Source organism: Eubalaena glacialis, chromosome 3, assembly GCF_028564815.1.
Source record: "Eubalaena glacialis isolate mEubGla1 chromosome 3, mEubGla1.1.hap2.+ XY, whole genome shotgun sequence".
Taxonomy (NCBI): domain Eukaryota; kingdom Metazoa; phylum Chordata; class Mammalia; order Artiodactyla; family Balaenidae; genus Eubalaena; species Eubalaena glacialis.
The window spans coordinates 119,109,496-119,135,426 of record NC_083718.1 but is presented as its reverse complement, the minus strand read 5'-3'; the positions used below and the strand labels follow the sequence as shown (position 1 = coordinate 119,135,426).

Genomic DNA, 25,931 nt, shown 5'->3' with positions numbered 1-25,931 from the left:
AGGGAGTCATTTTTCTAAATCAATACCATTAAAAATACAAGATGACAAATATAACCAAAATTAACTAACAGGATTATTATAGGTTCACATTACACCTATATAATTAATTTTAGATCTACTTTTAGGAATAACCAATACAAACACAGGATATTTAAATCAGGAATCAGCAGAATCATCATTTTATAGAAGTATTTGGGACCTTAAGAAATATTTGGGATACATCATATTTTATCACAAATAATAACGCCACCTTTCTTCAGTTCTGCTTTTTTAGATCATAAACAAATGTAGTGTTTTAAATTATCTACCAAGTTTAACAAACATTAAAATAAATGCAATGATCACCTGAGTTTTATAAACTTCAATAAGGGTTTTCTGTTGTTTTTCTACTTCTTGCAATTCTAAGAGTTCATTTTCAACAGAGGCAATCTCTTCCTTCAAAGCAGCTAGTGTAGTCTATTAAGGAATATATAAATAGATTTTATAAATCATTAGAATTCATTTGTACTCCAGTGCTATAGCATTAAAAAACATAACTCATTTATCAACGAAGCTAATAAAATAATTATTTCTGATTGCATATAATTACCATCTAAAATTAGGAATTTCAGGAAGTTAGTAATATTTATGAGCAACCTTAATAAGACTTATTCAAGACCTATTTTTTATAAATTTTTATTTATTTATTTATTTATTTATTTATTTATGGCTATGTTGGGTCTTCGTTTCTGTGCGAGGGCTTTCTCTAATTGCGGCAAGTGGGGGCCTCTCTTCATCGCGGTGCGCGGGCCTCTCATTATCGCGGCCTCTCTTGTTGCGGAGCACAGGCTCCAGACGCGCAGGCTCAGTAATTGTGGCTCACGGGCCTAGTCGCTCCGCGGCATGTGGGATCTTCCCAGACCAGGGCTCGAACCCGAGTCCCCTGCATTGGCAGGCAGATTCTCAACCACTGCGCCACCAGGGAAGCCCCAAGACCTATTTTTAAACTTTAAAAATTTACTGACAAAAAAGACTTGGAAAATAGAAAGACCATGTTCCTGGAAGGGAGGACTCAATACTCTTGACATATCAGTTTTTTCCAAATCAATAAAACTTTACTGTAATTACAACCAAAAGTATAACAGTTGAGGGAAAGAGGAATATGACAAAATTAATTTAAAATTCATATGGAAAAATAAAGAGACCAATAAAAATTTTAAAAAATACTAAGTAGAGAATCTCAGTACTTATTAGATATTAAAATGTATAAAGAACTAAAATTATTAAGATACTAACATAATAATATAGAGGTCTATGGAATAGAAAAAGAAAAATACACTAAGATTATATTTAGTGTATGACAAAGGTTGGATTTTTGAATAAATGGGGAAAATATGGATCACTATATAATGGTAATAAGCCAACCATTTATTAGGAAAAAAGCAGATTTAACTATTTGCCTTCAGCAAACATGATTTTTATATTAAACAATTATATATTTATTTTAATATATTAAATATTTAAAAGTTAAGCTTAAATTTTTTCACAGAAGATCCAGGTAAAATTTGATTTGATTTTAGGATAGCAAAAACCTAACTAAGCATAAAATCAAAAGACAATATCATGAACTGTAAGAGTCTGAGATTTTATCCTCCAAGTTTACCAGTTAGCCTAGCACAGTTTCATACATGCTAGCAGAAGACACAAGACCCCTGGGTCAGAGTCTTAATTTCTTTATTACTCAAAGCAATAGCAGTAGCCAGATATTAGCATTTGTGTTAGTTTCCAAAGCCCCACTTCCCTCAGAGCAACACCAAGAGGTTCAGATGACACCTGTACATGTGGTGGGATGTACAGAGAAGCAACTCTGAGTTTAGGGAACCCAAATCTCTTATAACAGGCAGTAAGCATGCTTTTTGGTAGAAGGAAACATTGTTATCTTCCAAGAATGTTCACTATACAAACATCCTTGAAAAGACAGTCTGTATCTGGATCACAGGCAGTCAGATGTGCGGAAATGTGAGACTCCCAACAGAAGCCGAAAAGGAAAAAAAGATATATATATACACACACACACATACAAACACACACATGCATATATATACATACATATGTACATGTACATATATCTCCAAAATTTCATAGCCCCTCAAAAAACTAAAGAGCCTAACAAAATGTGAAAAAAGTAAAAGATTATGACAAAAGATTAATACCCTTAATACAGAGAGAGGTCTTATATAATAATTAGGAAAAAAGACATGTAAAGGATAATGAGTAGGTAATTCCAAAAGGCAGAAACATAAATGATCAACAAATACATGAAAAAATATACTTACTAGTTGTTAAAAAATGCTCTAGGCAATGGATAGTCTTCTAGTAGTGAACATAAGAAGCAAAAATCCCTTCCATTGTGAGCTTAACGTACTCCATGTATAGACAGACACAAATAAGGGGTATATAGACCAAAAACAAGAAGTAAAATATATCATACACAAAAGCAAGACAGTAAGGACAAGTTGGGAATGGGCCAGGGAGGCCTCCTGAGAAAGGGACTTTGAAGTAAACACCAAAAGGAAGTATGGCTCTTTGAGGGAAGAGGATTCCTGTAGAGAAAGGCAATGGTGGGAGAAAGCCTGGCCAGTTAGGGGAAAAAGCAAGAAGGCCAATGTGGCAGAAAGCAAGAAAACAAAGGGAAGCGTGGAAGGATATGAGGTCAGAGAGGTAATGGAAAGCCAGATAGTATAATGCCTTGTAGATATTTACTCTATTAATTAAGGTATCACTGAAGGGTTTTGAGCAGAGCAGTGACATGGTCTAACTTACATTTTTATAGGAACTACTTTACTGTTACACTGAACGCTGACTGCAGGGGCAGGGGCAAGGGCAGAAGCAAAGAGAAGAGGTAGGAAGTCACTATAACAACGAGACATGATGGTGGCTTGAACCAGGATGACAGTGATGCTGGTGAGAAGTGGTCAAATTCTGGATATATTTGAAGTAGATCTGCTGACAAACTGGAAGCAGGTGTGAGAGAAAGGAGTCAAGTAACAGAAAGGATGACTGCCATTAATTGAGACAAGGAAAACTGTAGCATGAACCATATTGGGGAATATAGAAACTCTATTTTGGACATGATAACTTTGAGACACCTATGAAATATCCAAGTGGAGATTTCAAGTAAGCAGTAGAATACATGTCTGGAATTCAGGGGCAAGGTCTAGGCTAGAGATATAAATTTGAGAGCCCCCAGGATATAGATGGTATTTAAATCCCCAAAACTAGATAAGATCACTTATCAAATTTGTAGAGATTTGTTTTAAAATTGCCTAGTACTGGAAAACGTATAGGGACCCATTTACGATGGGTGATCTGGAAATATATAAAACTAACATTAAGGATGGGTCTTCCTTTTGACAATATAATTCCACTTCCAGAAATTTATCCTAAGAAAATATATATGCAAAAAGACTAAAAGTATCCACATTTTTATTTATATTATAATAGCAAAAAAAAAAAACAAACAAACAAAACTGGAAGTAGTCCAAAATCCCCCAAATTATATATATGCTAAAAGAGTAACTTTACTTATCTTTCAGTTGTGAGATTATAGGTGATTTTTAAATTTTTCCTTTTGTGCTTTTCTGTTTTTCAAACTTTCTATAATGAACAAATAGAACTTTGTAACCTTCCAAATAACTTTTGTTGTTTTTAATAGAGGAGGTCACTGGGGCCCTAGAAACAGTATCAGCTAGTATCTTCTTCATTTGAAACTAAAATCTAAAATTATTCTAAAATAATTGAAAGTAAAGAATACAACATCTAGACAATTTTACATTGTACATAACATATGCCAAATATACCTAGATGTTTTTCCTTAAACAAAATTCAGAGAATGTGTTAAAAATACAGGTTTTTGAATTATTTATAGAATATAATATGTAAACTTTAACTCAATGATTTTTATATGTAATTTAAAATTAATTCCATTACCATGTAATTAAAAACCAGACTTAAAATTAATGAAATATCCTTCTAATCCCCTCTCTGAAGGATATCAAGGAAATTAAGAAAATAAACATAATAAATAAAATTGCTTCCTCTTCTAGGATAAAATATTTAAAGAATTAATTCAATAAACATTGAATAAGAGCTAACTATATGTCACATCTCCCCTGATTATACTGTGCATACAAAGATGGGAGTTTATGAGGAAAGATTCATCCTAATTGAGAAGACTTTGGGAGGAAGCAGCATTTAAACTGAACTTTAAAGGAAAGGTAGGATTTATATACTGAGAAAAAAAGCATTCCAAACTGTAAGAATAGTAAAACTACAGGAATAGAGGAAAACATAAACAAGTTGCAGGAAATAAGGAGTATTAGTATTTGGCTAGAGTTCAGGATAACTAGAAGGCTACATTCTCTAGTCTCCCCTGTAACTAGGTGGGGCCATATACCTAAATAAGGAGAAGAGTCGACTGGTATGGAACTTTCAGGAAGTCTCTCTAAAGAAGAGGAGATGGGGAAAAAGGGGGAGATAATTCTTCTTTTGTTTCCCTCCATCCTGTTGTTTGAATCTTGGCTATAATGGATGGAGCCCCATCAGCCATTTGAATGGCAGAGTAGAGAGCTAAAAAGTAGCTAGGTTCTCTGATGCCATACTGGTTTTGAACTGCCAATTCTGGCCTTCTTTTCCATAAACAGATTATTTTGTGTCTTCTATTTACTGTCCTCCAAAAACAGTATTAAGGAACTGAAAATGATGCCATCATCTTTAGTCAAGTCTCATCAGGTTACATGTATCTATGACTAGGAACTCAAATACCCTTTTCCTCAGAATGTATAAAAGCTTCTTCCCCATCTTTACTCTGGGTACACATAAAAACCAATCATCCCTTGGATTTGACTAAGTTGGAAAATTCTTTCCGGTTATGAAGCAGCCAAGAACATACTTTCTGGTTTCAAATGGACCATGCCTGAGGCTATATCCTATCGTTAACCGTGACACCTAGAAATAATCTTATGCATTAAAGTTAATGTAATTTTGGATGATTCACCTAACTGCTAAAATTGGAGAGTAAATAAACTTTTTTAGGTTGAGACAAAGAGACAGTTATTCAACTTCATAAATCTTAGTACTGCTGAAAACAACCTTTACATGTATTTGTATATACAACTATAAACATCTAAATATCTCTATGTAAGTATGTGTGCATATATGTGTACATACAGATATATAGATATAGTTTTAGAAGTTACTTATAATGATATTCTAAAACTCTGAGAAACATAAAGGAAAAAAATGATACAAGAGCACTACTCTAAACTTGCTGTTATTTCAAGTTACTTCTACTAAGTAGACTAAGTTGTCATTATACTATACGTATATACATACACACATACACATAGTACCTTTAATTTTGTATTCTCAAGATTCAGAGTTTCATTTTCATATTCAATTGAGTGAAGTTTTCTAAGAATTTCTTCACATGAATTTTTTCCATGGTCTTCCATTTTCTTCAGGTCTTCCAAAAGATTAATAATTTGCCTTTATAAAAGTCATAGAAATTTTCATTCAAACAATGTATTTTAAGTGTGTTTCTGAAATTATTTTTGTAGGGTAGTTTCAAAAGTTAATAGAACTCATACAGCAAAGGAAATAGGAAGCCGTAATCTATATATAAGGTTACTACTACTACCTGAGTAACTGATTAGAAATAATTATCCATTGATGACGTCAATGAAAAATTACACAACATTCTCTTTGCTAGTCAGTAGAACATCTAAAGTAAGATCCACAGGTAGGTCTGTCTTTCTATCATTCACACATGTGCACACACATACACACAATTTCAGGAAAAAGGTTAAATAAAAGGATCAAGTGAGGCAATAAATAATCTTTAGAAGCAAATCATATACACTGGTTTTCAATGATAAAACTGAGGAAAATATACAGAAAGTAAAACATTCGAAAGCAAATATATAGTTACTTATTGTTAGCTTAATAATAAATTACAAAGTACAGAATATATGTATTTTTACTTTTCTGGTGGCACAGTGGTTAAGACTCCATGCTCCCAATGCAGGGGGCCCGGGGTCGATCCCTGGTCAGGGAACTAGATCCCACGTGCATGCTGCAACTAAGAGGCCCGCCCACCACAACTAAGACCCGGTGCAACCAAAAAAATAAAATAAAATTAATTAATTTTTAAAATTGCTGTTGTTGCTGATGTTGTTGTTAAAAACATTAAAAAAATCTGCTTATATATAAAATATATTATACTACATATATAAATATATTATATATAAATATATGTAAATACATATATTTATAAAATATGTGCATTTTTGATTTTTCTTTGTTATGCATATAAGACACTTTAAGGAACAATAATTTGTGAATACCAATGCAGTTTTAATGGGTAATCATTTTTACTGTATTTTTAAAGTAGCCTAAGAAAAGTTTATAAATTATAAATAGCAAAAATAGCAAATCATATAGAAAACAGCTTTTTTAAAAAAAATTAATTAATTAATTTATTTATTTATTTTTGGCTGTGTTGGGTTTTCGTTTCTGTGCGAGGGCTTTCTCTAGTTGCGGCGAGCGGGGGCCACTCATCATCGCGGTGCGCGGGCCTCTCACTGTCGCGGCCTCTCTTGTTGCGGAGCACAGGCTCCAGACGCACAGGCTCAGTAGTTGTGGCTCATGGGCCCAGTTGCTCCGCGGCATGTGGGATCCTCCCAGACCAGGGCTCGAACCCGTGTCCCCTGCATTGGCAGGCGGATTCTCAACCACTGCGCCACCAGGGAAGCCCCCTAGAAAACAGCTTTACCACATGTAATCCATAAGAACCAAAATACAAACTACCCAAGTTGGAAAGAACAGAAAAACACTTCTTATGAAACAGTAAAAAGGCTCTAAATTTTTTTTCTTACTTTTTCATTGTTTCGATCTGAAATTCCAATTCAGTTTTTTCTATTACAATTTTCTCATAATGACTTTTCCAGGCATTGGAAGCTGAAACTGTTTCAGACAACTTGGCTTCCTAAAACATACATAAAGTACTCATCTTGTAATTTCATGACACTGGTTTTGTCCAGGGTCCTAAAAACAAATACATTATAAACAAGGAAACACTCATCCTATAAAGTATGGAACTTTTTTTACAGAAAATTTCAGTGTACAAATCTGAACACAGGAAAACTTTAAAGTAAATTTTAATAATGACTTGATAATACTATTACTTTATCTGCACATAGTGGCAGTTCCAACTTAACATTTTAAGGATGTTGATGGAACTATTTTCAAAAAGTGTTTCATAATTACTGAAGATAATTCCCTTTATATTTACTGAACTCTTATTTGTCTTTCTCTGTCTGACTTATTTCGCGTAGCATAATACCCTCCAAGTCTATCCATGTCGTTGCAAATGGCAAAAGTTCATTTTTTTTTACAGCTGAGTAATAGTCACCCGTGTGTGTGTGTGTGTGTATACACACACACACATCTTCTCTATCCATTCATCTGTTGATGGACACTTAGGTTGCTTCCATATCTTGGTAATTATAAATAATGCTGCTATGAACATTAGGGTGCATATATCTTTTTGAATTAGTGTTTTCAGTTTTTTTCGGATAAATACCCAGGAATGAAATTGCTGGGTCATATGGTAGTTCTATGCCAAGCTGTTTTGTAGAGTCACCCCATTGGCTTTCAAACACTAGTACTGTCAGCAAGAAAGTAAGAGTGGTAGTGGTTGGTTATCCACTTTGAATGTGAGCTACCAGAGGTAGAAACTTTTGTCTGTTTTGTTCATTGCTAGGGTCTTGAACAGTGCCTGGCATAAAGCAGATTCTCAATAAATAACTGTCAAATGAATCTACTCTTTACAAATCCACCTAGAGAGCTGTAGCCATTGTACCCCTTCTCTACAGTCTACAGAAAAACAAATTCACTAGAATGACAACAGTGCCAATAATTATTAATCAGAAGACTCAGAAGTAGTGATATGAACAGTTAACATTTATTGGGTGTTTCCTTCTTTCCTTCCATCATTTATGCACTCACTGAACAAGTATTTATTCAGCATCTATTATGTGCAAGACATTTTTTGTTTATATTTTACAAGCAATATTTTCAATATATTGAAAAAAGACTAGTTTTCTGTTTTTATATTGTATGTAAATGAATATTAATATGCATTATAAAGTGTAAATTGGGCAATTATATTAGAATATAAATTAAGATATGTAGAAATTTTACCTATAAAATAAGGGCTAAGAAGAAAATTTAAGACATTGATGCGATTAATTGTTGTGGGACTACTTCTAAAGGAGTAGTCAAGGAAGGCCCCTCTGAAGAGATGTCAAGTAAAAAGATACCAGAATGATTTTTAAAAGAATCAGCTATTATTGAGCCTGAGAAGAAGATTACAGCCACAGGCAACAGCACAAAACAATGAAACAAACACACTCCATGCATTAGAAGAAGAGAAAGGAGGCCAATATGGCAAAAATGTAGTCTGGCCAGGCACTGTGCTTTGACATATATTTTCTCCTTTATTCCTCCTTACAATCATATGAGACAGGCAGTGTTATTATCCCCTATTATATCAATAAGGAAACTGAAGCTTAGAGAGGTTAAGTAGCTTACCCAAAGTCACAAGGTTAACAAATGGAGAAGTCCTCCTATACTATGATCTGGGGCATGGGTGACATGGTGCTAGTTAAACAGGAAAATCCCAAGAATGTTAATGACTCAATTAGTTTTTACCACTCAAGAATATTTTCAGGCATTCAACTAGGCCTACAGCCTTATAGATTTTGCACTTAGTGCTCAATTCTTTCATCTAATTAAATTCTTCTGAATGTAGTTTAAATATTAAGAGTTTTAAAATGTTAACAGTTGAGCTTATAAAATATTAGGTTGTTTTGTTTATACAAGCATTTATGCAAGTCTGTTTTCATTTCTAAAAGCCTCTGATAATTCTACAAGCCACAGTGTAAGTTCTTAAGAGGTAGGATACCAGTGAGACATTAAAAAGAGTAAATATTTTATTAACTGGTAGTTGAATAAATATAATTCATCAAAAACAACAAAACACTAAGTCCATTTTTCAACTTTGTTAATACACCCAAAGATAACTTTCACATGGTGCGTTTACGTCAGCAAATGGTTTTAAACGCATTACGGAGTTTAAGTGAAGTGAATTACTGAATAAACTCATACGGTCTAATAACATAAATCAGCATTTCCCAATCTGGTATTCCTCAGAACCAGTTCCAAGAGTTGCTTTGTGGGTAAAACAAGAGTTCTGTGGTTAAATAAGTGGTGGAAAACTCTGAATTCAATACCCTCCTTGACACTGCTTTATTTTTTCTGAAGGCCTTCTCAGAGCCTTTAATGTTATGTTAATGTGCTTTAATTCAATGTTAATATGCTATTAGCACTGAAGTGGTGTTACCCTTAGTTGGCCACAGATGCTTTGGGACTTAACATATCCTTTAAATAAAGCCCCAAGGAAATGCTGATATAATTCAATATGCAAATCTGTCATTTTATGTAATCTTTCAAAATAAAGGCTAAAGCAAAAATGTATGAGTAAAGTTTTTCTAACAAAATTATTATATTAAGCATTATGAGGTTAACTACATCAACTAAGTACATAAAACAATTCTTTAAGGAAGAACGTATATAACTTACCTGCTCTCTAATTTGGGAAGTAAGGTTTTCCATGTCTCCAGTAAAATGTTTAATCCTTTGTTTGTAAATTTTAGATGTCTTTTTTAGAGCTAAAGCTTTTTGCCTACTTGATTCTTTCATCGTTACAGCTTCATGCGTACTCTTTTTCAATTGCAAGTTCCATTCTGATATTTTGGTTTCTAAGCTCTAAAAAAATATTAGCAGTACTTAAATTATTTTAGAACGCCAATGTTTACATAAACATTGTTAAAGTATGTAAAAATCTTCCACACAGAATTTATCAAAAGGGTTAATCATAAGATTAATAAAAAGCAAAACAGTGAAGAAAGGTGATTCCACCAGTTTATTTGTAACCAGTTATAGAATGCAAATTTAAAATGTATAAACCTATATAAAACTAATACTAATCTTACTAAAGATACTAATATTGGTGATTATGGTAAAAACACTAATTTCCTTAAAACTTTTTTGATTAACTAGAAGTTTTAAAAATTTCCCATCTAGATTATACATAGTACTAGTTACTGCAAATCGAAAAAACATAATTTAGCTGGAGACAATTCAAACAATAGGTACATAAAGCTCAAAGGAATCAGTAGCTCCCCAAATATATTAGGACTCTTTAGTTAAAATAATAAATGCTTAAAGGATATATGATCAAAATCTATAGATCATGAAGAGTATAGATGAGATAAACATAAACTTATTTACCAAATTTTAATTTACTAGAATTAAGGAGCATGCTTTGACATTTGAAAGAGTTACATCAAGGACAATAAAAGTACTACTTTGCCTAATAAGTAGTAAGTTTATGGAAGTTATTATTCTAAAACCACACAGGGTTCAATAAGAGTTGGGATAAAAAAAGTTAGGATTAAAAAAAGGGTAAAAAGATGTTTGAGGGCATGTTTCTATCCATTGAATTTGATAGTGTTAATTGACATGACTGTTTCCTTACATATTTCTTGAGGATATAACTAGACACAGAACATTAGGTTGGGTGAAAGATGGATATGATTTAGTGTGATAACTCTCATGTTTTCACTTCAAATTATCTTAAGACTTTCTATTTAAAAGTATTTGAGTACTAACTATCTAAGAATTTAAAGACTTAAGATTTTAATGCTTTTACATTTTTTGAAAGTTGTGTAATTCTGAAAAGAATGTAAAATTATTACAGAATTTAAGTTTTAGTCTTCCATTCCTTGGACATTTTAATAAAAAAAAAATTAAAGGACTCACAGTAAAAGATGGAGCTTTTCTACTTTTTGATCAACAAAAAGTATGCTTAATTTCCACTAAAATTGAGATTAAGAAGTACATGCAAATCAAAACTACAATGAAGTATCACCTCACACCAGTCAGAATAGCCATCATCCAAAAATCTACAAACAATAAATGCTGGAGAGGGTGTGGAGAAAAGGGAACCCTCTTGCACTGTTGGTGGGAATGTAAATTGATACAGCCACTATGGACAACAGTATGGAGTTTCCTTAAAAAACTAAAAATAGAACTACCATACGACCCAGCAATCCCACTACTGGGCATATGCCCTGCGAACACCATAATTCGAAAAGATACATGTACCCCAATGTTCACTGCAGCACTATTTACAATAGCCAGGACATGGAAGTAACCTAAGTGTCCATCGACAGATGACTGGATAAAGAAGATGTGGCACATATATACAATGGAATATTACTCTACCATAAAAAGAAACGAAATTGAGTTATTTGTAGTGAGGTGGATGGACCTAGAGTCTGTCCTACAGAGTGAAGTAAGTCAGAAAGAGAAAAACAAATACCGTATGCTAACACATATATATGGAATCTAAAAAAAAAAAAAAAATGGTTCTGAAGAACCTAGGGGCAGGACAGGAATAAAGATGCAGATGTAGAGAATGGACTTGAGGACACGGAGCGGGAGAAGGGTAAGCTGGGACAAAGTGAGAGAGTGGCATGGACATATATACACTACCAAATGTAAAACAGATAGCTAGTGGGAAGCAGCCGCATAGCACAGGGAGATCAGCTTGATGCTTTGTGACCACCTAGAGGGGTGGGATAGGGAGGGTGGGATAGGGAGGGTGGGAGGGAGATGCAAGAGGGAGGAGATATGTGGATACATGTATATGTATAGCTGATTCACTTTGTTATAAAGCAGAAACTAACACAGCATAGTAAAGCAATTATACTCCAATAAAGATGTTAAAAAAATAAAATTAAGTTAAAAAAAAAGTACATCTTAAACAAGATCTAAAGACTTGATCTCTTTGAAAAGTAACTTGATAGTTTGTCTTTAAAAATCTATCTAAACTAAAAAATCCCACAAAAAGTTTTAATACGTAGTTGGGGAAAACATTTAAAATAAGTATAAAAAGGCTACTTAAGAGAAGCGAAGAACCCTTTCCACCAACCCAAGATATACAGCTGTCATTCCTCTAAAAAACCGCAGGGTGTCATCATCACATTATGAATAACAGCTACGTTTTCAGTTAAAAAACCTTTATCACTAAAGGTGAAATAAATTTTTTTGAACAAGGTTCCAGTCAAGACTTTCCCACTAGATTTATCAAATCCCACGCCTGAACACTATTAGGAAGTGTGCTGAAATTATCAAATTATTTTTATAGTTTCAAAATAACCCCTTCACAGTCATTTGCCAAATGAATGGACATATATTTAGAGTCAACTATTTGCCTTTTCCTATTTCCAAAGAATTATATTTGCAGCATATTATAAAGATAATTATTCTCTGTCTCTTCTAAAATGTGAAAATATTCTAACTCTAATTACTATAGTTTAAAGATCTAGGAAGAAAAATGAGTTCAAAGTACCTTTGGGGTAGTTCTCAGAGACTTATAATGTAATTAAAAATTTTAAAAGACCCAATACAATTTTTGAGTCATCAACAATACTAAAAAAATGAAATTTATATTGCTAAACTGAGTTAGTTCATTGTGTTTGTAGTCTTAAAGAAAAAAAAAACTCGTTAAACCTGAATAAATTCCAAAACTGTGTGTTAGAAGGAATGTAAAAAAATCCATGACCTAACGCAACTTCTTCTAATCATTTCTAAACAGTAGCATTTTGTAAGGGAACGTGAACCCAAAGTATTAGACAGGTGAATATCATGGCAAAACTTAGGATTTTAGCCTTATATTCACTCTTCTAATTATCTAAAAAGGAACCGTTAAACTTAACTTTAAAAAGTTATTTAATATTTCATTTTTAAACTGAAGAAAATATTTTCAAGAACTTCCCCAACTGCTATTTGAGGACAAAATTAAAAATTGCGTAAGTAAGATACACTGAAGTATATGATCTGAGATGTTAAATTACATGTATTCTCTTGTATTTACCATGACAGAGCAAGGCTATTTCAACTCTAGTTCATCTGCAGTGCCCTAGGACACCGATGCAAAAAACACAGGGAATCTTTGGGGGAAAGTGCTTAAAAGCACCGGTAGGCAGACAAAAGACAAAATTTATATCCCACATAAGCCTGCTTAATGTCCCTTTGATGGGCAAAAGCTTTTTGCCATTGAAGAAAAAATAAACAACCCCCCATATGCAGTCTTGAAACATGTGCCTGGACTGCAGATATCTGCCATGATTCAGGAGGATAAAAGCAAACAGAAATTTAACACAGAAGTCCTCACGCTCAGTGAGGTTTGTCTTTACACACTTCTTCCAAAAGCGAGAGCACTGCTTCTTTTCCGTTGGCAAAAATAACGACAGTAGATCCAGTTAGCTTGTGTCATACCACAGCAACCTCAAACTCTCAGCTCAAAGTGACTGTGAGACTTCCACAAGAATATTTAAACTGCTCAGTTTAAACCGGAAAATTCCTCTTAATTATCCTGCTAAACTGTGTAACAAGGAGGTTACTCAATTATCTAAACACCAAGGCTAGGTTAACTGATCTTAACGTTATTACCATTAGTATATTATCTGCTTACTAAATACGTGTGAGAGTATGTATGTATACGTACAGATGCATAAAAGACTAAATACTATATACCAAATATTAATGGTTTCAGTATTTTAATTTTCTCTTTTATATTTAACAAATTTTCCAAATAAACATAAATTAACTGATAATAGGAGAGATTTTTAAAGTAATTCGAGCTTTATAAATCCTTCTCAGATTGGTACTAAAAAGTCACAGGATTTTTTTTTTTTTTTATATTGGTATTTGGAGTCAAATCTTTAGACAGACCAGAAATCTTAAGATTTACCTCAAATATGTACTTCCCATGGCAACACTTAAATTGAATTCTTTCAAAACCACTAAGTTCCAGAAATAAGACTTTATTGTTGTCCATTACTTTTATCAATTAAACTATAAAAATGGGTGAATATTTATAACCTTTATGTGTTCTTTTAATTTATCATTCTCTGCTTCCTTTTTATGAATTTGGAACTGTAGTCGTTCATGTACTACTTTTACTGATTGTGAAAACCGGCTTGCTTTCAAAGCATTTGCCTATAAGAGAAAACAAAACAAAGCAAAAAATGTGTTACTTTATGTATTTCTTCACAATGTTAAACTTTACGGTACTTAGACATGATCTAAAAAGTTGCTAAAGAGCAAAGTACAACACTTCCCCAATTACAAATGGATTTTATATAAAACCAGGGGGATGTTTTCTCCTCCCCTTTTTTATTTAATAACTCCTAATTATCTCTTTTTAAAAGTTCCTATCTATCCTTCTAAGTAAAATTATGGGTATCTCTAAAATGCTCCTACAAACACAGAAATTCCTTAATTTATACTAAAATTGAAATATATATTTATACATAGGTCCCTGACTTAGGCCAAGTACCCTGAATGAAACACCACAAAAATCTAAAAAGAAAAAAAAAAAACTCTAAAAAATTAAGATATTATATTTGATGCATAAAACTTGTAAAAATGTCCAAAAAATCTAAAAATCTTTCTATACGTATTTATGAGGATATGGGGGCCAGGATGGAAAGAAGAGAAAGAGGGAGTCAATATTAAGAAAATTTGATGAATTAGCTCAAAATTTGCTTACCTTTTCATTCTGAAACAAACAAGAAAGTTCTTGGATATAGGTCTCCTTTTCAAGTACCTTCGTCCTAAGATTCTTCAGCAAATATAATGTAAAAGTTAGAAATATCACAACTTGGATAATGTTGGCTAATTTTATAAAACCAGCCAGCATACAAACAAAAAATTGGAGAAAATTAGACACCAAGTCTAAAAAGACTTACAGTGTTTTCACTTTCATTATCAGCTAATTTCTCTAACAAGTTGGATAAACTGTCCCCTCTCTGTGGAAAAAAGAAGTTGTAAATCAGTGTTCACAAACTATATTTCTCTACATAAAAAAGTAGGAAATGGAATAAGCATCACTTAAGAAATTAATATGGACAACTACTATGCATAGTTCAGTTTTTCAAAAAGTTAACCATCAGAAAGGTTTTTGCTTAAGTGTTCCAAATCAATTTTTATCCACAATTTATGAAATCAGTAATTTACTAAATTAATTTCTAAATAATGCCTCATAAAGTACAAGCCAATGAAATAAAAATCTTGTATACAAAGGAGGCTCACAATGCTGATTGTAAACAGGTAAAAATTATAAACATCCTAAAGTCTAGCAAAAAGAAATGTTTTAAAGTATTACAGCAAGTCAATAACAGAATTCCATGTAAATATTTTAAATGAGAACGAAAAATGTTTATTCATTTTGAGGGTCATACATACTGTATGACTTCATTTATGTGAAATATCTGAAATCAGCAAATCCATAGATGGAGAAAAAGAAGATAATGGGCTAAAGAGGGGTAGTGGGGAGGGGAAGTAAAATTCTAAAGGGCAATGGGTTTCTTTTTGTAGTGATGAAAATGCTCTAAGGTTGATAGTGGTGATGGCTACACAATTCTGTGAATATACTAAAAATCACTGAATTGCATACTTTAAACCGGTGAACTGTACGGTATGTGAATTATATCTTGGTGAAACTGTTAAAAAAGGAATATATGAATGTATAAATACAATGTAAACAAGGGCTTAAATTCTAAGAGTATTTTATTGTAATCAACTGAAATGAAGTATAACAAATAATGAAAGTTTTTGAGATTGAAAATAAAAATATATTTTCTATAAAAATATGCTGCTTTCATGTAAAACTATTTATGAAACATTGAAAGTGGGGGTTAATGATTGCCATTTCAAACAAAAATTCAAGAATCATTTCCATTTCAAATATACCAATATTTTAATTTCTACAGTTCAAGAAATAATATACCCTTCAAGTGAGAAATATCACTATTAAAATAGTGCTTAGTATTTCTTACTTGTTGGTGTTCTGTCTTTCTAAGAAGATGTTCTAAAGTTTGTTTTAAAAGTTTAAAAGTGTCTAATTCTTTTCTTAATATTTCCTTCTGTTTAGAAATCTTCAAATTGGGTGCAGAAAGATCAGTCTGACAAAAAAAAGAAGCACATAACACATTTTAAAACATAGCATTAAGACACTCTAAAATATAATACTACTACTATCAAAGAATACTTTTTCCTAGTAATAAAATCATTCTTTTGCACATAGTAGTAGTAAGATATGCCAAGTTTTTCAGCAGTAAATAGTATATGTTACACGGCTCTAAAGTAAAATGAAATCAAAATAAGGGCTTAAACCCTAAAGTATTTCAGGCATTTATTTTAATAAAATAGAATACCATCTATTTTTTTGTCCTTAACTCAAACTTTAGTACACTGAACTTTTAGAATAGAGGTTTCTAGTCCACACAATACTATAGAAAATATATTTCATCTCTCAAGAGTGAAAGTGAAGAGTGAGAGTGAAGCATATTTTAAATTCACTCTTGAGAAAAGTTGACTCTAGTTCAACTCAGGTAAGGTAAGCACCAAGGTACTTTCTAGTCAAGCACCAAGGTACTTTCTAGCTTAGCGTCTCATCAAGTACATGCCTGAGATTATCTTTGAGGAAAAGAATTGCAATTAATGACATAGGAATGAAGAACACTAATAAACCTGCATTTTTTTATATCAAATACCAGTATGTGAGCATAACTACTACAAGATATGAGACCTCAGTTAATGCATTCTGAGTATTACCCTAGCTTCTCATTTTATTACACATTCACTAGGCAAGTACTCACATTTTCAAAACTAATCTCTTCAATGGTGTCCTTAAATAATGGCAAAAGTAATTCTACAGAACAAGTTGCTAACTTGGCTTCCTTAAATGTTGCTTCCAATTTGGTCTTCTCATTTAGGATGTCCTGCTTTAGGCTAATTAGATATGCACAAATAAAATTTAAGTTAAAGCTGTTACATAAACTAGTTATGCTTTTTATGCAAACAGAGCATAGCATGATTAAATACTACAGTTCTATAAATTGCTCTGCAAAATATAACAGTAAATTGTCACTGAAAATGTATGAATTTTTTCTGTACTTCCATATTTTTTCTACACTTAACTATACATGGAAAGACAGTTTTTAAAATGTTAAGATATGTAAAACACAAAGACTACCAACAGCAATGTATCCCTGGGCTATTTGATAATTATTGAACATCTCTTCTCCGATTTGTAAAATGATTTGTGTGAATGTGTTCGTGTCTTTTTTTCTTCCCTTCCTTCTCCCTTACTCCAAAGCCAAAAGATTTGTCTTCCTAGACCTTATTCCAAAATGCTTTCTTGAAACTTATTGTTTTTCACAAAAAAAATTCCTCCAGAAAAATGTGTAAGCTAAACAAATGGAACACAAAAAACTAAACCTCTCCAGATATCTAAAAATCTTTCACATTTGGCTTTATAAAACATTATTATCATTCAAAACAAAACTGATAATATTTGCTTTCTTGATTACGTTTTACACAGACATTACTGTGTATCACTGTAAGATACATTTTTGGGTATGGGGGCTCACATTTTTACATCCTGAAATTGGGATGCTTCTTACAATCTCTGTCAGTCTGGAAGCAGTCCTGAGCTGTCTTTCCTGTACAGGTCCAGAACTTACAGAATGAGCATCCAATGTTTTGAAGAATATCCCAGAGATGGGGTACAGCACTTTTTTAACCCGTAACAACAAAAGGTCATAGAGAGGGATTGGAGGAGTTGTTGAAGTAGGAATGTTTAGCAACATTCTAGAAGCAAGACCCCAAGGTAGGCTTGCTGTATATTGTAAGAGCCCATCACCAATAAATTTCATTTCAGTTATAGATGCTCCTAAGAAATACCAGTACATATCACCAATACTCTTAATAGCAAGGATAACTCTGAGTCAAAAAGTGACTCATAAGAGTTGGACTTTGAGTATAAAGAAGTTTTGAGAATACCTTACCTACTTTATTTCATTCACATTTTATTTTTATATAAGCGCAGAGTTATTTGGACTAAAAATCTATGTATAAGTTTGACGGAGTTTTTTCAATATTTATAAATAAAATTCCAAGCAATAAGAAAGCATTGTGTCTTTCTTTAATTGACACCTTTTTTCTTCTATGGAACATAATGTAATGGCTCAGCAACAATGAATGGCATCTTAGAGGCTATGTCTCTAAGAAGTAGACTGTATTCTTAAGCACCACTTAAGGTATCTTAAAATGATGTGCCCAATGAAGACGCTTGCTACAAAAGACAGCTATCATTATTAAAAACCATGTACAGAAAGTCAAGAATGATTATATATGACCAAACATCATTTTCATTTAAGCTAAACTAGAAGTTGGACTATACTATCCATAGCAACAAGCATGGTATTTTAAGACTGTCATTTTGAGGAGCAATGAGTCATACAAATAACAAGTGCACTCGCCATACTAAAGAAGCAAAATATGACAGGTATTTGTTATATAGCAATATCCCAAATGACAGTGAATTAGTACTCATTAACCATATTTCCAATATTCCATAGTATTTATATTTTCATTTACATTAGTTAAAAAGATATATACTTTACAAATTTTTTTATAGGTAAGGTTTTCATTTTTAATTGCTTTCATTAAAATGCCAAAATAACTAGGCAAATTCTGCTAAATGAGTACATCTGTAATCAGATTAAATAAATATAAATTACTAGGCTGTTAGATGATATTCTTGAAAGAATGCTGTATTTGATTCAAATAATTTACAGTATGGACAAAACATGAAACCCTGAAATCAAAAAATTAAGATATCCCCTGTTATTGTTGAGAATACCAGCTGAGATGACTTTCACTGGCATGCCGTGGTAAATGTTCTTTCTCTGGTATACTTTTAAAATGGGAAAAGAGTTCTTCTGAATGACTTCCATCATTTGCAGGCTTCTCCATAAATTCGGGAAATGGATTTATAGGTGGCTTCCACAACAAGTTCTCCACATAAGCTGAAATCTAGGAAATATTTTAATTATTAAACATCATTTCAGTAGATTCTTTTTTTCTGCTATTACCCAATAAGATAAAAATCCTAAAGATCTGTAAAAGAATAATATTTCACAGACAAACTTGAAATTATAACTGCTACTCATTGTGATACTAATTCAAAATAGTATCAAAATAGTATCAAAATTGCATAGCATAATCATTCAATGAATGCCAACTTCCATTCACAGTTTCCAAAAGGCCCACTATTTTCTACATACTCACAAGAATGTAGAAATTATTATTAGTCTATTTCTTGAAGTATTATAATAATATCCTAATCCAATCGGACTAGAAAATCGGATATAAAAACCATAGAATAACTATCATTCTCAGCTGCATTAGATTTATCCAATAGGAAATGTATGTTATTCATGCCTGTAACAGTAAAAATGTAAGATACTTTTGAAAGTATTTGGCAACAATAGCTACAAAGAATATAAGTTATTTTTTTAAAGTAGACTTTTCAATATTAAATTCATTTATTCCTATAAATAAATCATATTTTTAAAAAAATCTCAATCTAGGATATTCTTTGGTGATAATGAATGGACAGATGACATTACTTCTAAGTTTTACTAAATAATCTAATTGTTTTCTCTCAAACTTGGAGATGTCATTTTTAAAATGTGAATATTTATGAATTTCTTCAAAAACGATTCCATTTTAAGTAATGAGTTAGTGCTTTGGCAATCATTAAGGCTGTATTTTTTCAAATCTAATATATGGAAATGTGTCTCCCTGACTTTAATTTGTTTATATAAAATCAAATGTCATATTTAAGGTTTTCTGCATTTTTTCAGAGATATTTTACCTCTTTGTAATTTATTTTTATTTATCTGTATCATAAAATACATATGTTCAAGAATTTTCAATACTTTAAGTAGACGTGAAATTAAAGGTTGAAAATTATTCACTATATTTAATTAGCAATTCAGAAATCCTTTCAAATGTCTGTAAAAATTTATCTATTTTTTTTGTCCAAAGGTTCTATATACCAGAAAGATAAATATTTAGGATATAGGCCAGTGAAAAGCATCCTCATATTTTTTCAATACTAGCAACTCATGTCAAAATGGAAATGTTGAATAAGATACATATAGTCTAAGATGATCTACTTGAATGCTGCAAACACGCATCTGTTATTAGGACATAACAACATTTTGACCTATTGGTAGCCCAGAAAAATTAAAAACATATGGATACACAAAATCAAATGAAAAACCAAACCTAAAGGTGAAGAAGAATATGCTTGGATAAGTCACTGCCATCAAGAAAATTATCATCTACTGATTTGTTCAGTTTTGGTACTTATCTTTTGTCCATTCACTTGTTTAAATATTCGTCTCTCTGTACAATGGAATCTCAAAAAAGAATGTCTTATTTATTGGAATCCTCAGCACCTATAAGCCTTGTAAAAGCTAAGCAATATTTCAAGGAGAGGACTCAAGACTTAGAGCAATTAATGAATATGATGAATAAAGACTGCTGCTTTTTTACTTATCTTTTCAGAGATCATTAAAAGAAAAATAGTTCATATAATTAAAATAAAAGTTCACAAATCAGTGTAAGAGGATAGAGATCTTCAATTTATTGAAAACATTTTATGAGGTAAGATTCAGTTTGGTATCAGTACTTTAAATGAGTTCTTGTTTGGCTTTGTGGGCTATTGGCAGCTATTTATATAATTTTTCTATAAGTTTTGTCACATGATAAAATCATACAACATAAGTAATTGTATCTTATCTTAAAGGGTAAACAAATAAAACTAACATATTATAAAAATAGGGATTCTTAGAATGACTTTTAGCCCAACATTCTAAAATGTTATCTTCATTACTGATTTCTCAAAACGTGAAACAGAGAACTGGGTATGTCTCAAATATTTGCATAGAAATTATCAACTATCATATTCTCACAATCTAGAAATGAATATAGGATAAATATTGTTGAGAGGTTCCAAGGTACTCCACTATTTTTGTGTTGTGACAATATTTTAACCAAAAACATATGTGTGCTGAACAATGTAATAATTTTCTTTAGCAAAAAAAATCCTGCCCTTATAAAAAATGCTATCATTTTGGGAGACCAAATGTATTCTTGCGTGGAAAAGCAGACATTTCACAAGAAAATGTTTTCAATTATGTAGAATAAACTGCCAATTTACAAATGTATTATACTTTTGTATAACTTGTTAGTGGTGAAACAAAGACACATATTCTGCACACATACTTAATGATCAAATCCCTAAAGAACAGCAATTTAAAATATTTTTAATGCTTAAAGAATTAAATTTCCTATATAGAAATGACTTTATCAGTCCCCTACCCAAAAGGCATGCACTTAAAGCTTTTTCCAGGTGTGGTCACGGGTTTATGCTGATCCAGCTACACTCACTAAACTATGTTCCATTTTGGCCAACAACAAGCATTTGAGGGATGGCTGTTCAGGGACCATGATGCTGGCCATGGTAAGAGAAAAGAAAGATCATGACCTTCCGCAGCACCTAGATTGTTCTACATAAACTAACCAGCTCCAAGTATGTATTCAAAACTAATCTCTCTAAAGAGACTAGCCTATGAATCTTGCAGATTCAATTTGTTTTGCCAAACACTAATCCTTGGAAAACTAGTTCCCACTGGCTTCAAACAAAAGCACACAGCTTATACTGAAAAATTCACTACGAAATATTCAGCAAAGAATACCAAGTAGATACAGGAATGTTGCTAATTTCCCACACTACTCTAAACACTTGTCAAAAGTTTACTAGAGAAGTAATTGTATGCCTTTTTGGACTCCATAGTGAAAAAAAAAAAAAGGTATACGAAATTTGGAAGTAGGCAGAGTAAAAATAACCAGAAGTGGAAAACTGATCTTATCAGTAAAGGCTATCAAAACTGGAAAAAACATTTTCTGATATAGAGAGATTAACTTTGAAAAGTAATTAGCTAATGCTTCTGTCCAATGAATAAAGGAATTAAAAAATAAAAGGGTTTCAGATTGGATAATACGGGGGAAAGAAGTTGACAGGAAGAGTGACTGATTTGTAAATAAAGGATACATACATACTTTCAAGGCCCAAGTCCTCCCTCCTTCTCAAAATGTTCCTCTGACTGATCCAGCCCACCAAGAATCCTAAACATCTAATAATATTCTTAGAATCATACAGTTTAGAATTTAATTGCTCCATAAATGCTAATATTTTAGTTCTTTAAACTTGCTACTAAATCTGTGAGGGCAAATATACCCATCACCATCTACCCTCAAAAATTAATCAGTGAGAGGCATAGGTTAGGTTCCAATATACAAGTTAGGGTCACCAAATAATTTATTGTTCAAACTGAAACACTTTTGAGAGGAAGCCCCACAGAGAACCCAATTATCCAGAAGATGGGACCAAAGATGTTGAGAACATTGTCTAACCCCAAATAGTCAGCATCCTTTATCAGATAAACATAAAACATTTTCCTTCCCTTCAACACGAGGACAGCATGAGGACATGCTGCCATTTATTAACAGCATTCACTGACCAAAAACCTACACTGTTGCTATTATCATCCAAAGGCTACACATTGAAGAAACCAAGTTTTAGAAAACAGCTTGACCAAGATTACAAGTAAGAAAGTGGTGGAACTCAGTTTTGAACCAAAAGCCATCAGGTACTGAAATATAAATATAAGAATCTACACAGCTGAAAGTAACATACAAACTTCCCTTTTATAAGAGTGTTTTAGCACACTCATAAATTCAGTTTATATTAAAAAAACAATGAAAATTGTTCTGTACAAGGAAATGAAGGATGAATAAGATTGAGCTCCTTGAAGGCACAGACTACAAGTCTAAAGAGAGAGCAGTGAGCAGACCACTAAAATCCAGTGTGCTAAAGACTATGATGGGGACTCATCAGGTACCGCGAAAGCAACTGGCAGGATCCTGGGAGACTTCCCAGAGGTGGATCCTCAGTAGAGTCCAGCAGAGCAAGTTTGAGCTTGGCAAAAGGGAACAGAAAACAGGCATTCCAGATAGAGGGTAAAGTACCAGCAAGAACAAGGAATCATGACGGAACATGATTTGAAAGGGCACGTGGCAAAAGATGAGACTGGACACATCAAAGTAGTCACTGTATACCAAGCTTGAATTTTTCCTAAAGGTTAAGACAGACCATTAAATAATTTTAAGCAGGAGAATGACAGATCAGAAGTGCATCTTTAAAAGGTAAGTCCAGTGGTGTTTTGGAAAATGGACTAGGCATATGGAGGAGAGGAGAGGAGAAGCAGTGATCAGGTTATTCGGGTCCCAAGAGAGATGAAATTCCAACATTCTTTTCCAACAAAAATTTTTGAAGAAATCAAAAGTTGTTGCTACTGGTGATTTAAAAAAAAAAACACATGAAAAACAATGAAGGAATTAGAATACAGGAATAGCAAGAGATCAGTATGGAAAGAAATGATCAAATGTAACCCCTCATTTACCCATGACCATCTGAATGGATTGCTCCACATCTAAGTTGCAGGAAATGATTACTTATCCCTTTAAATACAAAAATTAATTTAGACCAGTTTGAAGAAAATCTTTTAAAAGTATGTATTATTTCTTCCTTCTCAGAGTACAGATAGACTGAACATAATTTAACCATTCCTGATGACCCAGAGGCAGCATATTAAAAAGAAAGAACACTGGGCCAGATTCATCAGTTCACAGTCCTTATGAGCCACCTGACACAGACAACCCTTAGCTTCAATAGCCCTTTGGTTCTCTCTCCTACAAAATGAGAATAAGCTTTGCCAGCCAAAGCTGCCGTGAGGTTTGAACAGAATGAAGTAGAAACACTTACAGGTGGGGGGTTTTGTTTGTTTAATTTAGGACCCCTTTGGTCACTCTGTTGGGGCTGCTTTCCCACCAGGCCTTCTCTTTAATTTTTTTCATCTTAAAAAAAAAAAAATCATCCTGAGTCAATCACCATTCCTGAAATTACTTGCAGGCCTGAGTTATCTGTATAGAACCAACTGTTAACTTCAAAACAATCCTTTCAAAATCTATTCTTTGCAGAATTATTACAAGTCATTTTCAATGTAGTCAAAAATTGACTGAGTTCTACTAAACCAGAGCCCAGGGGAACAATTATTGACTTCCAACAGAACTGTGCCCAAGGGGATAGATGTTTTGTCAACCTCAAGCTGCTATACCCAGCTCCTTGGGTCTCAGTCACTTGCACAAACTAAGCAGTGATTAGTAGCAATATAAACAAAGCCATTTTCTCATACCTCTGGGTGTTTGAGATGCAAAAACTATCCTATTAATACACATCAATTGTGAAATTAGAAGAAAAAGAGAAGCAAAAAATGGATACCTGGCTGTTAAGGGCCATGACAAACATTGCCGTGACAATCTTATTAAAGCAGATAGGTATCAAACACATTTTAAAAGCCGACAGGCTTAACGCAGTCTATTCCTTTAACCATAACTAATCAAGTGGTGCTTAAAACTACTCCAAGAACCTCATTCATTCAAAAACACCTGAAACCTTACTATGTGTGAGGTGATAGGAAACTTAGTCTCTGCAATAGACTTTATCCCCAACACCAGCCAAAGTCTGGCTATGGTTTCCTCACTAAACAAGCACCACTTACTGACCACCTACTCAAAACCTGGCACTGGTTAACTTAATCTCTTTTATTACAACCACTCTAAAGTGACTTATCCTCCTCATTTTACACATAAGGAAACTGAAGGCAGTAACGTTAGTGACCTGCCCAAACCACACACTTAAAGGAATAGAGGCTGCACTCTAGGACCCTGGAGAAGGAATTATTTCCTGAGGCTTGGAGTATTCTTTACTTAAGGAGCCCCGGAGCTTACCAGAGTCTGGCACATTATATGGTGGGCATTTAAAAACCAGCCGAATAAGTAAGAGAGCACTATTTCGGTAAGAAACGATGCAGTGCCCGGGGCCGGCCGGGTCAGGGCTCCGTCCTGGACAAGCCCACCTCGGCTAAGATCTGCCCTGCTGTCCCAGGGACCACACACTTCCTCGCTGCCTTTCCCAAGCCCAGGCTGTCTGTCTGGGGGGAGAGGACGGTGTAGGCAGAAAGCGGCTGAGGTCAGTTTTGGGTGGACGCGAGGGCCTCTCACTTCCGTGACCCACCGTGGCCACCGCCCCGCCCCCAGAGCCGCCCGCGGTAACTGACCCTCGGCCAAGCCGAGGAAGCTTGCTTCCCCTTCCAAAAGCACGCCGACGTCCCTACCGCTGCGTCAGTACGTCGCCGTGACGTCAGCCCGCCGCCGCTCCGCTGTGAAAGGGGTCCGCCGGTGCCGCCAAGGCTGACGCTCGGCGAATGTTAGTGCAAGCAGCCCGTGAGCATACCTGTGTTCTCCAGCCCTGGGTCGGCTAGAACGGAGCGGGACGCGCCGGGCAGTGCAGTGGGTGAAAGCTAGGAAGGAAGGCAAGGACTCGACGCGGGAAGCAGGCGAATTCCTACAACGGCTTCCAGTGGCAGAATGCCCAACAAGGTGCAAGCGGGACAAAGCGGAGTTGGTAACCAGCAAGTGGCTTCTCTGGCAACGGCCGCCCCGCCCTTTCTGTCGGGCTCGCAGCGGCGCAGCCAATTGGCCGAGCTCGGGAAAGCGAGCGCCGGCGTCTGCTGCTATTGGCAGGAGTGAGGGGGCGGAGCCCGGGAGAGGAGCTTTGTCTCTCTGTAGCCTCTCCCGGTTAACTCCCCCGACCCCGCAACCGTTTGTTTTCCGAGAAGGGCAGCATTTGTGTGTAGTTACCAAAAAATCTTAACTGAGTTCAACCAGAAAGGGAAATAAGGCCGATGGATTCCAAATTTTCTGACACTTGGCCTGCA

General features: G+C 33.9%; 1 protein-coding gene across 2 annotated transcripts in view; it reads right to left on the bottom strand.

The window, feature by feature from the left end:
• ODF2L (outer dense fiber of sperm tails 2 like) overlaps positions 1-25,137 on the bottom strand; it is a 34,877-nt gene extending 9,740 nt beyond the window's left edge. The window contains exons 1-11 of one of the 2 annotated variants that reach the window (XM_061186375.1): positions 24,943-25,137; positions 18,881-19,053; positions 16,833-16,965; positions 16,011-16,136; positions 14,922-14,981; positions 14,723-14,794; positions 14,053-14,169; positions 9,682-9,867; positions 6,915-7,024; positions 5,391-5,526; positions 346-456 (exon numbers count right to left, since the gene is read on the bottom strand). In XM_061186375.1, coding sequence (XP_061042358.1) covers positions 346-456; positions 5,391-5,526; positions 6,915-7,024; positions 9,682-9,867; positions 14,053-14,169; positions 14,723-14,794; positions 14,922-14,981; positions 16,011-16,136; positions 16,833-16,965; positions 18,881-19,053; positions 24,943-24,957 — 1,239 coding nt within the window. In that variant the 5' untranslated portion in view covers positions 24,958-25,137. Of the gene's footprint in view, positions 1-345; positions 457-5,390; positions 5,527-6,914; positions 7,025-9,681; positions 9,868-14,052; positions 14,170-14,722; positions 14,873-14,921; positions 14,982-16,010; positions 16,137-16,832; positions 16,966-18,880; positions 19,054-24,942 lie in introns of those variants that run through there. The other variant, XM_061186376.1, reaches the window with a different exon arrangement.
• Positions 25,138-25,931: the final 794 nt, after the last annotated feature.